General features: G+C 38.3%; 1 protein-coding gene across 4 annotated transcripts in view; it reads right to left on the bottom strand.

Moving 5' to 3' along the window:
- Positions 1 to 497: 497 nt before the first annotated feature.
- LOC145548515 (up-regulator of cell proliferation-like) overlaps positions 498 to 11522 on the bottom strand; it is a 42162-nt gene continuing 31137 nt past the window's right edge. For 2 of the 4 annotated variants that reach the window (XM_081599023.1, XM_081599021.1), the window contains exons 2-5: positions 9151 to 9214; positions 8943 to 9060; positions 8659 to 8862; positions 498 to 7438 (exon numbers count right to left, since the gene is read on the bottom strand). In XM_081599023.1, coding sequence (XP_081455149.1) covers positions 2763 to 7438; positions 8659 to 8862; positions 8943 to 9060; positions 9151 to 9156 — 5004 coding nt within the window. In that variant the 5' untranslated portion in view covers positions 9157 to 9214 and the 3' untranslated portion in view covers positions 498 to 2762. Of the gene's footprint in view, positions 7439 to 8658; positions 8863 to 8942; positions 9061 to 9150; positions 9215 to 10635; positions 10753 to 11522 lie in introns of those variants that run through there. The other 2 variants (XM_081599022.1, XM_081599025.1) reach the window with 2 other exon arrangements.

Below are 11522 nucleotides of genomic sequence, written 5' to 3'. Positions count from 1 at the left end.
TAAACGGCCCCTCATATGTTTCTGTGTGTGACAAAGGTGCCAAAAATCCCACCCTTACGTGGACACAAAAAGACTGTGCAGTGAGAGATCATCTATTAATTTAACTGAAGATGAAAACGTAAACTAAAAACTGGAGTATACATGTTTTTAATGCGTCTTTGTGAACTTGCTACTTTATTTTCATTAAATTCAATATAATTTCAAACTTTTGTGTAATTTTTATTCAACAATAGCTCACTTAAGAAGTGAGCTGTTATTGTCAATTTACTAAGCTATAGAAAAGCTAGACAGTGATACACATAAAGTAAAATTTGGGCCAATATTGATGTCGGATAATACTGATGTTATACAGTATTTACCAATATTTTACTATAGCAGTATTTGTATTTGATTACTCGATCACCAGAAGAAATGATAGTTTACTCGATCACTAAAATAATTGTTTGCAACAGCCCTAAAGGAGTGTGAACACACAAAGCCATATTGTAGGTTTCATTTATTTATTCTGTGAGAAAACATGCTGACAAAAATAAGTGATGCTTTAAATCAATTCAAAAGTGTAAATCTATTTAAAAATAGTTTGTAATTAAAACGATGTTCCCTTCAAAAAACAGAAATGTAAAAAAAGAAGTATTAATCTTGTGGCATGCTAAAGACTTGCAGACAGACTCTTCAATACAGTAAAGATGAGCAAATGGTGAGCACACACTGCATCTTTTCCTGAGTCATAAAGGTTAAACATCAACCTGATATTTATTGAAGCACATGCAACATGGCACAGTTATTACAGATCTAGGCAGCTTCTTTTATACAATGAAAAACAAGACAAATCCAATATATCAAAAACATCTGAAAATGAATTCTTTAACTGTTGTAATGGAAAAAATAAGACTCTAATGCAGTGGTTCTTAACCTGCGTTCGATCGAACCCCAGGGGTTCGGTGAGTCGGTCTCAGGGGTTCGGTGGAGTCTCTGCCGCGGAGGTAAAGACACACTTGTGTAAAGTCGTGATGACGCGCCGCTTTGCCATCACTTGCTGCAGAGGATCACGTTACATTGCTTAGCCAATAAGAGCTGCGGGGGAGCCTTGATTGAAGGAGTTCCACTCTCAGCATGGATTTGAACTTGTGTCTTTCAGCAAAACTCACAGTTTTTTACCAAATTCTAGTCTAAATCTGCTCCTTAGTCGCATCTTTTCGGGGTTGCTACTGCCTCTAGTGGCATGGGGGTGGTAACACAGCTAATATAATTACATTACTAAATCAGAATACCGCAAAGTATTTTGTGTGTCGGCAGAGGGGGAGTGGGTGGGGGGAATAAGAAGGGTTCGGTGAATGCGGTGAAAGGTTAAGAACCACTGCTCTAATGCCTTCTGGAAAACTTTTCAGGACTAATTGTAATTAAGGTCAAGTTATCTCTCAGTCAGAGTCATGACCATACAACATGAACTGTTGTTTCTGTGACTGATAAGCAACAGTTATTCTTTATAACCTGCTCCTTAGCCTTATTGAGATACATTTTCTCCTGGATTTTCTGCTTAATTGTAATTCCTCATACAATGATAAAAAAATAAGAATAAAAGGACAAGAAAGAATGTTACAGGCAACTGCACAAAGGAATATAAATTGTAGAAATAACCTATTAGTTATATTGCTAAACTGTGATTTTTATCTTTGAAACCTTAAAGACAATCATACATAGTGTGCAGAAAAGCTTTCTAAATCATAAGGTAAAAGAATCAAACATTAATGCAATTTGACACAATTACCGTATTTTCCGGACTATAAGCCGCACCGGACTATAAGCTGCAGTTATCTCTGCCGCTCTAGGTTTTCCACAACGATGTAGCACACAGCAGAGGGGGGCTGACACCCAAAATTTGAGTCACAACAGGTCAATTGAATATCACTTTTTTTTTGGTTGACAAAGAAAAAGTAGCCAAGTTTAGATATAACTGAACTGATTATGAGGGCGTATGAGTTTGAAGAGAAAAATCTCCTTACTGTCTGCTACTAGCATGTGCTAAATGAAAATGGGCGCTTTCTTCTTCTGCTTCTTTAGATTTCAATGGCAGCTTGCATCCATTATTTCCATTATTTTTGCACTACTGCCATCTATTGGATCCTATTACTGTACCTCAAATTCTCATAATGATCCCAGTATTATTTAAAAAACAAAATATCTTCTTTTTCCCCTCAATGCTATTTAACCGATCAACAACATTCTCAAATTTCAATTCCCTATTAAAATCTAATTCCATTTTAATGGGCAATTTCTTCTTTTGATTTCCAATTTTGACTTCCAATGAATCACTTCCTGCTAAAGAGCCCCCTGGTGGTTGAAGAAAAATCCACATATAAGCTGCACCGGACTATATGCCGCATGGTTTGAAGCTTAGGAAAAAAGTAATCCAGAAAATACGGTAATTTTGGTAGGAATGTATTCAAGCAAAATGGACACAAAAAATTATACAGCCAAAATCAGAAACGGAAACACAGATCTTTGACTAAAATGCATAAAATTAATTTTCTCCACAAACATTGGAAGCAATAATTTATCATGAAAATTGTTCATTTAAAAACAAAAAATAACATTTAAGGCATAAAAACAACAGTCTGTCTCTGTAGTGACACAAGTTACACTAACTTTTGTGAATATCCAACTAATTTTATGCCACATGAATTGCAAGCAATGGGATTCAGTATGATTTTAGGCCACAGATTACATCTCAAGACTAGAAATGTCTTAAGTGAAAACTCCACTCACTTGACATTAAATGACTCTTTAAGGCTTTCCTTTGCCTGTTCTTTTGTGATATTGTTCCAAGAAGGAGGAATGTCTGCTGGATTTGCCATGTATGCTTCAGCAAATTCGCCATTGTACTTGGCCATCACATATTTCCAGTAGTCTGATGCCTCCAGACTTACATCTGGACGAATGTCCCAATTTGGGTAGATGTTTTTATAATTTTTGTAAAGGTGCCATTCATCCTTTGTGGTATTGCAACAAAAGGTCTTTCCACTGACAACCAGAGAAGAGCAGATGTCTGTCATAAGTTGTTCTGTTCCATCCCATCTGTGCTCACCCAAGCCCTGTAGACGATGTAATGAAGCAAAGTGTTCAGTGTGAGCTTTTCCTCCTGCATCACAGGGTACGGCACAGAATGGACACTGCTGTCCACAACCTATCACTCTGTTGAAAAGCTCATCATGGGGTTTTACATGGAGATGACTGAGTTTGGTTTCAAAGGGTCTGTCCTGCATTTGTGTCCTAAGAGTTTCTGCCATGTCCTTCACAGACACTGTGAGCCAGTGAGCAAACTGTTTCTGGTCAGCATTGTTCAGGACCATGAAGGCACCAAGAGCCTCCTGGGAAATGACCAGTTTATCACCAAGTTCTTTGCAGATATCTTCAACAAATGTTTTCAGGTTACCAGTTGGTATTACCTTTTTGATGGCATCATTGATGTTGCCAATGCTCGACTCAAGATGTCTATTTTCAATTTCACCTAAAATTGACCCATCAGAAAAATGTTCCTTTATTCGTTCAAATATCTGGGATTTTAAATAATCTTCATAGGAGCAGTTGTAGTAAAGATAAAGTTCAAATTTATCTTTTGAAACCAAGTCCATTAAAACTGAATACTGGAATGACATTCGTGTGCTGAACTCCTCTCTTGTCAGCATTTCATCGATTATGTTGAGGCCCAGAGAACGATAGATGAAGTTTTCCACAGCAGGTTTCAGACATTGATTGGTGAATTCTTCAGCTTTCTTCTGGCATTGGTCTCGTTCATAGAACACATCTTTAAAACCTGCACAAAATTTATTTTTGTTTTTCTGCAGACATCTGTAAGGATCATTTTCTTGGATGAAATCTTCATGCATTTTCTGAAACTCCCTGGCTGCAGATCCACAGATGTGTTGTTTCAGAGACACTTCAAACTTAATGTCAGTGTCAACATCAGCTTTGTTCAGCTTCTCATCAATGGTGTGAAGGATCTCCTGGATGTAAGTGTCATGATAATTAGTTTTTCTCTTGATTTTATCACTAATAGAGTCATTGCAAGCAGATATGATGCTGTCAGCGGTATCTTGCCTGGCCTTTACAGGATCTGTCCAGGTTATCCATCCTGTTACTTTATGTTTGATTCTTTCTCTCCGACCTATGGGTTTATATGTAAAAGGCTCCAGTCCACAGTCTTGGAGGCTTTTTTTACTCAGCAGTTCACATGCATGGCTTCCCTTGGGTGAAAGATTTGTTTGCAACTGATGGGACACACTGGTGAAGATATTTGAAGTCTGCTGTTCAGAGAAAGACAAGGTGTTCAGTGTTTCAGTCCACATCTTATTAAAACTTTCATCAAGCTCTTGGTCAGTCATTTTAACTTTTTTCTTACGACATTCATCAATTAAAGCACAAACTGCTTTTTCAATTTCTTCTGTGTAAGTTGCCCTGATTTTGCCCTCTTTGATGTCAGCTGTTGTTGTGATCTGGTTGAACACTGATCTTTCAGTTTGTCGTCTAAGACTCTTTATGCTGTTGGAGAAGTCCTCTCTGAATCCTTCAACCAGATAAACATGATCTTCTGGCTGATCAAAGTATTTCTCCAGATTGTCAAGGATCTTTGTCTCCCACTTGGTCAGCTCTGTGGTTGCTTCACTTTTCAACACAATGATAAATTCTTTCATGTCAGATATTTCAGATTTTCCAGCAACTGTACCAAAATTGGAAATTCTTGTCTCTGCATTGGTGACCCAGCTGTACATTTCTTTTTTGAACTCCCACTCCCATTGGTTGTACTCTGTGCAGAGCCTCATGTAAGCATCAGCCACCAGGCTGTTTCTGAAGCTGAAGATGAAGTTTTCATGTTTCACTGCGTTCCACAGGCTGGTCATCCACTCTCTGAACTCCAAGATGGTATTAGAAGTTGACCCACACTTTCCCAGCTGTTGGATGATGTTTTTCTTGAGTTCATAGACAGCCTCACTGTATCCTGCATTGACTGGAGCCATTGGTGGGTTTCCATTCCAGAGTCCAGGGATGTAGCAGTTCCCTGTGTCTGGATTATACTCCATCACATCAGTGAAGCTCTTGTTATTCTCTTTCTTCTCCATCTTAGCTGCTGCCTGGGTCATCTCATTCAGCTGTTCTAACAGCAGCTTCCTGTCTCTCAGGTTCTTCTCATGGGCTGAAACATCAGAAACGTTCTGGTGAACAAACTGACATTGAGGCTTTTTGCCGACCTCCTTCATCCTGAGGAAAGCATGCACCACTATCTGCAGGATGTCTTTCATCTCTGTTGAATTCTCCATTGCAATATTGATAATGGTGATGTCACTTAGACCAACAACAAGTGTTGCCAGCTCATTGTCATGCTCATAGCTGTTATCCAGCTGTGCTAGCTCTGGTGACTTTAAGCCTTCAGTGTCGATGATCACCATGAAGTCACAGTTGAGAACTTTCTTGAAGTCTTCATTGACTTTGATGAGCAGCATGAAGGCACCTCTAGTGCATCGACCACTGCTGACTGCAAACTGGACTCCAAACATGGTGTTAAGGAGAGTGGACTTCCCTGTGCTCTGAACTCCAAGAACTGTGACGACCAGGATCTTGTTCTTTGGAGACACCAAGTCATTGAGCTGAGAGAGAACATCACTCACCCATCTGAGAGGAATGTTGGAAGAATCTCCATCTACAAGCTCAAGAGGAAATCCATCCAGCAACAACTGAGCACAGAGTTTGGGCAGATGTTGCAGTTGTTGACGTGATGGATCTGTTTCTGGAAGGTAAAGAGAAGCTTCGTAGATCTGACCCATTTCACGGAAGAAGTGCTCAACTCCCAGTGAGCTGCTGGAAAGTTGTTGGTCAATTTCTTTGATCTCCTGTTTGTTTTCAGAGTCTCTGCATTTTTCCTTATAAAGCTCCCTGAGGCCAGACAATTTTGTTCGAGACAAGTTGTCAAGATTCATTTTCATCCATTTTAGAAAATAACACCTTTCTCTATCTGGGCTGGATATTGCATTGATGAAGCATGTCATTACACTTGACATTGCATAAGAGTTCTGTTTTTCACGCTGTTCTTCTCTTTTCTTTTTAAGATTACTCTTATAATTTTCAATATTTTCAGAACCAACTTTTCGAAGATGAAATTCTTCCTTTTCCAAGAAAGTCAGTTCCTTCCATATTTGGCCCTGCAAAGGAAACTGATTTTCTTTGAATTTAAATGTGTCTTCAATCTCTGCAGTGATGGCATCTGCATTTTTCTTTCCATCCTGACACTCTGTAGAATCTTCATCAACTGAAATTCCCAGTTCATGTGCAACATCAGCCATCTTCTCCACTGACATCTTCAACTGTGGATTGGCAAGTACACCGCTCACAATTTTCTTCAAAGATTTGACAAAGTCTGCATCATTTGTCTGCTTTGATTTTATAACGACGTTGTTTTTTGTCAAGCCCAGAGTGCTTGCTAGTTTCTTTAGAACATCTGGAGTAAGGCTCTTGTTCTGTTGATTTCCAACCAAAAATATCTGAGCTTTGTGGTTTTTGTTAGTCAGCAGTTTACACTCAGACTCTAGTTGGTCAAAGAAAACAAAAACTGCAGCAGATGTCTGACACAAAAAGCAGAATTGTGTTTCAAATGAAGCAATGTCTCCACGAAGGTTAGCTATAGCAACTGGTTCACTGAAGATGTCCATGTTTTTGTTTCCACAGGGAAGGTACCAGGTCATTTCAGTCAGTCCATTGGATATTCTTCTCTGAACGTCTCCACACTCCATGTTGTGGTGAACAAAGATGTCATGGTATTGCTCAGAGTTACTCAGAAGTTTATTGAGGATCTCTGATTTGGACAGAGAGCACTCACCCAGTCTCACAAATGAGATCATTGGAAGTTCAGAAATAACTATTCTTTCTTCTATGAAGCCTTTTGATTCTGAAAGATCTGAAGGTCTGTACTTCTTAACAATGTCTCTCATGGCCCACAGCATGAGGGTGCACTGCTGTGTATCACAGTTAGGAAGCAGCAGAGGAACAGAGAACTGACACATGGACATTTTTAGAGCCAGTTCTTGATGAACAAAACCATCAGAACACAGGAAGAGAGCAGTGATTATATCAAGAGGATTAAACGTTTCAGTCTTATTTGGACTCTCAAACAGATCCTCAAAATTGTTCTCTGTAACATCTGATGCATCATCACAGTTTGACTCAGACGAAGCATCACTCAAGTCAGATGATATACCTTTCTCATTCCTAGCAGTCACATTAACCATCACTAATTTCTTAAGAAAATACAATGGGATATTTGATTTACTGTTGCCCAGGTCATCAGTGATCGTCTTCTCATCAATCACAAGTATGTTGCTTAATGATAGCTTCTCTCTGTAGTACTGCTCCAAGCCCAAATCCTCCAAAAGCCTCTGAAGGACGGTCTCTGTGAATTATAAACATACATTAAGTTTTTAATGCGTATGGGTGTGAATTGTAATAAAATTATTATTATTATTATTAAACTATTTTTAACTTCAGCATTGCAGATCATATTTTTGCATCATATGCAAGAAACATTGATCTACAATCGAAAATAATGATGTTTTATCTGATAACTTAAAAGGGACATATCCTGCAAAATATATTTTTTTAGCACTTAATTACATTTGTGCCTTCTGCTTATGTTAGTCCTGTGTCCTTGCTAACATAAACATACCTACTTAGGGCACTGAGTAGCCATGTTCTTAGCTAATTAAGGACATAACCCGTACAGCAAACATTCCTGCGACGACTGCCGAGCATTGATCAGTGGCTTTCCTCTGCTTTACAAAAGTGTGATTTATTTGCACTGTGTACAGAGTGGAATGGTTGTCTTATGCTCTGACTACTGACAATGGTATGCGGCAGGACGGACGATTGTCAGACTAACTGCAGTGCTTAGGAGGCAGAAAGTGCTCTCCAGCAACACAGAAAATTAAGTCACTAGATTTAGCACTTGTTTTTTATCATTAAAAAGTTGCTAAATGTAGTGAGAAAGTTCGTAAGTGATCTGCACAGTGACGCAGTTGGTAGAGCATTTTACTTTGCAGCAAGAAGGTCCTGGGTTCGATTCCCGGCCCGGGATCTTTCTGTACGGAGTTTGCATGTTCTCCCTGTCCATGCGTGGGTTTTCTGCAAGTACTCCAGCTTCTTCCCGCAGTCCAAAAACATGACTGTCAGGTTAACTGGTCTCTCTAAATTGTCCCTAGGTATGAGTGTGTGTGTGTATGGTTATTTGTCCTGTCTCTGTGTTGCCCTGTGACAGACTGGCGACCTGTCCAGGGTGACCCCGCCTCTCGCCCGGAACGTTAGCTGGAGAGGCACCAGCACCTCTCCTGACCCCACTGAGGGACAAGGGTTTATAGAATGTATGTATGGAAGTTCATAAGTAAGTACAGATCTTCTTTCTTTCTGACCACAGCCTTGCTTACCCTTCTGTCATCCCCCACTCGGCTCTGCAGTTCAGTGTTAGCTTTTAACAAAGTTGAGTGTGCAGGATGACCTACAATCGCTTCTTAATACCAGGCAAAAGTATATTTAGTTCAGAATACATTTATAAATTATGTATTTTTTTTGTTTAGTTTCACAGTCAACTTTGTTGCTAAAGTAACACATAACGCTTACTTTGTATTTTCTTTTCTTCCTGAGGGTTTTGGAGGTCATTGATTTCTGTTGAGTCATTTGTGTCTGTTGTCTCTTGTAACGTTTCTTCCTCCCTGCAGTTGATCACCATGTGGCTCTCCATTTCACCAACAGGAGTCTCCAGAGGCTGAGAGATTAACTGGTGGCTGATCTTATACTGTGTTGTCTTCACATGGTGACAAACAGCTGTGAAGATAATAACAACAATCATAATAATACCTGAAGACACAGACTGTTCATTGTTCTTTGTCAAATTGAATACTGACCTTTACCATCTGTACCCGTTTCATGATAATCAGCTTCACAGTCAACACATGTTGTTGATCCTGGGTCAGTTTCTTCTTCACAGTAAAGATCCACAAATGAATCTTCAGTGCTGATTTCCTTAAGATAAAAATATAAGATTACATATTTTTCAGTCCCTTAATGGGTACAATATTTTTCAGCATGTTTTTCTACAAAGTATCTATGTACCTCCATTGTGGAAAATGACTTTTAATATGACATCCTGCTTGGTTATTATTCAGGCAACTTTTCTCTGAAAGGAGAATGAGAAAAATTATTGAATTATTATTTGCATCTTCAACTTTCTCACTCATATTTATGATCCAATAAAATCCCACAAAACCCTAAAGCTCTCTTTTTACACAGACTCAAAGGTGTACGTTAAAAAATATAGGATAATATTAGGATAATAAAAATTCTCAGACTGGAGTAAAGGATTGTGTTAAAATAGATGGTCTGGTTCATTCAACTGAAGGTAAAAAGCTTGGAGCAGAACATGGATGCAACAAAATTTAAAACCTACACTTGCACAAGAAAAACGTAAATCTCCACATATACAATTGAAACCAGATATTTACACACACTAAATAAAGAGACATGTTTTTTTTTCACTGCCTGAAATTAATCTGATCTAACCTCTCTTGCTTTTCTTTAAGGTATAAATACTCAAATTATTTCTATTTTATAAATGCCAGAAGTCTTTGCCAGAACAAAAATGTTTGATGAGATTTAACTTCAGGCAGTGAGAAAAACAAGTATCTGTCTTTTGGGCGACTGTGGTCCAAAAGAACAGAACAGAAACATCAGGCTACATGGTCACTAACGATGAAACAACACAAATTCAAAACATGTTAACGTAATCCGTAGAAATGTTTTAGCTAGTTTGCCATTTGTTGCCAAGTGACTGATGATGACGTTGGTGACAAGCTTTACCCAGAATGCACCTGGAGACAATAAGGACGATTCATTTGTAGTTTTGCGTGTCGTAAAGTTAAATATAAGACATGTGGCACAACATTTTATTCAATATTTTACACCCACTATGTCACTAAAACCAGTCAGTCTGGTAAAGTTTTTAGCAACCATGAGTCAACAATGGGGCACCCTACTATATAACCTACTGGGGTATCATAGTTTTCAACAGGAGAGGGCTCTCCTTTACACTTCTCATCAGAAGTTACAAAGAAAAATTTGATCCCTAAAGATATGTTCTGCCTCCCATGTGGGAATCCTGTAGGTCCAGACTGGGGACCTGCTGCAACCCCCACCCTACCTGCAACTCCCTCCCTGATATGACGTCACAAATATGTTCCAATTGTAGGAGGAACTGTCTGATGTTGATTTCTAAATCAACACCAGACTGAGTGTTGATTTAGACTGTTGGTGTTAATTTAGAAATCAACACTGGACTGGACTGCTTTCTGTTCAACTCTTTGAAACTCTTTAGTGAGTGTTAGGAAAACTAACACTCACTAACACTCATGTTGTTGAATTAACATTTTTAACATACAACACTTAGACTGGAAATCTGACACTTTTGAATTTGCTGTGTACAAAGTACCAGCTCAGGGGGCTGAGATAGTAACAACAGACAAGGATAATAAAATAGAACTGCCTGAAAAAACAGTGTGTACTTCGTACTGTGGTTGTCATTTTCAAATGAAATTCACTGACCTTTATTATCCGTGGCAGCCTTTTGATAGCCAGCCTCACAGTCAGCACATGCTGAAGGAGGAACCTTCTCTTCCTCACCATAAAGATCCTCAAATGAGTCTTCAGAGCTGGGTTCCTTAAAACAAATAACAAAAAATATATAATTTAAGTATCACACAGATGGATGGAAAGTGATATAATTTTCATTATATTTTGGAAAATGGAGGTACACAACGTGGCTGTGTACCTCCATTGTGGGTCAAACTCTTAACATTCAGCTTCTTTCTGAAAGAAAAAGAAATATCGAAACATCTGTTTTGATAACAAATGAAAGAGTGGCAGCAGTTCTTAGTTTTTCTTTTCCTGTCCGGTAGTGTGGCACTCAGAATTGTTGAATTATTGTCAAGGAGAGGCCAAATAGATGCACTTTCACAAGTGGAGCATTTTGTTGATTAAATCAATGATCCACTTAACAAAGCATTTAACAAAATAGCAAACTGTTTTGTTAAATCAATCAACAAAACAGTTTGCTATAATAATGCTTTTATATATATATATATATATATATATATATATATATATATATATATATATATATATATATATATATATATATATATAATGTGTGTGTGTGTGTCTGTCTGTCTGGGACATCCACCCAGGGGGTCCATGGCAGCGGAACCATTGAGCCTGTCTTTGTTTTACAGATAAAAACTGTTCAGACCTAACAGTCCCGTAAAAAAAGAATAAACATTTAGTTTCAAGTTTAACTGCATTGGTGCCATGACACCTTATTAAGCTGAACATTGTGCACACATTTGGACCGTCACAGTAACTTTATAACAGGAAAAAGTATATTTAGGTTTTTTTTCCAGCAACGTAGCTTAATGTAAAACATAGCTCACCAA

This window comes from Poecilia reticulata, chromosome 18 (assembly GCF_904066995.2).
Source record: "Poecilia reticulata chromosome 18, P_reticulata-male-v2, whole genome shotgun sequence".
Classification (NCBI taxonomy): Eukaryota; Metazoa; Chordata; class Actinopteri; order Cyprinodontiformes; family Poeciliidae; genus Poecilia; species Poecilia reticulata.
Note: the sequence above shows the minus strand (reverse complement) of the source record. Positions and strands in the feature narration are given on the sequence as shown.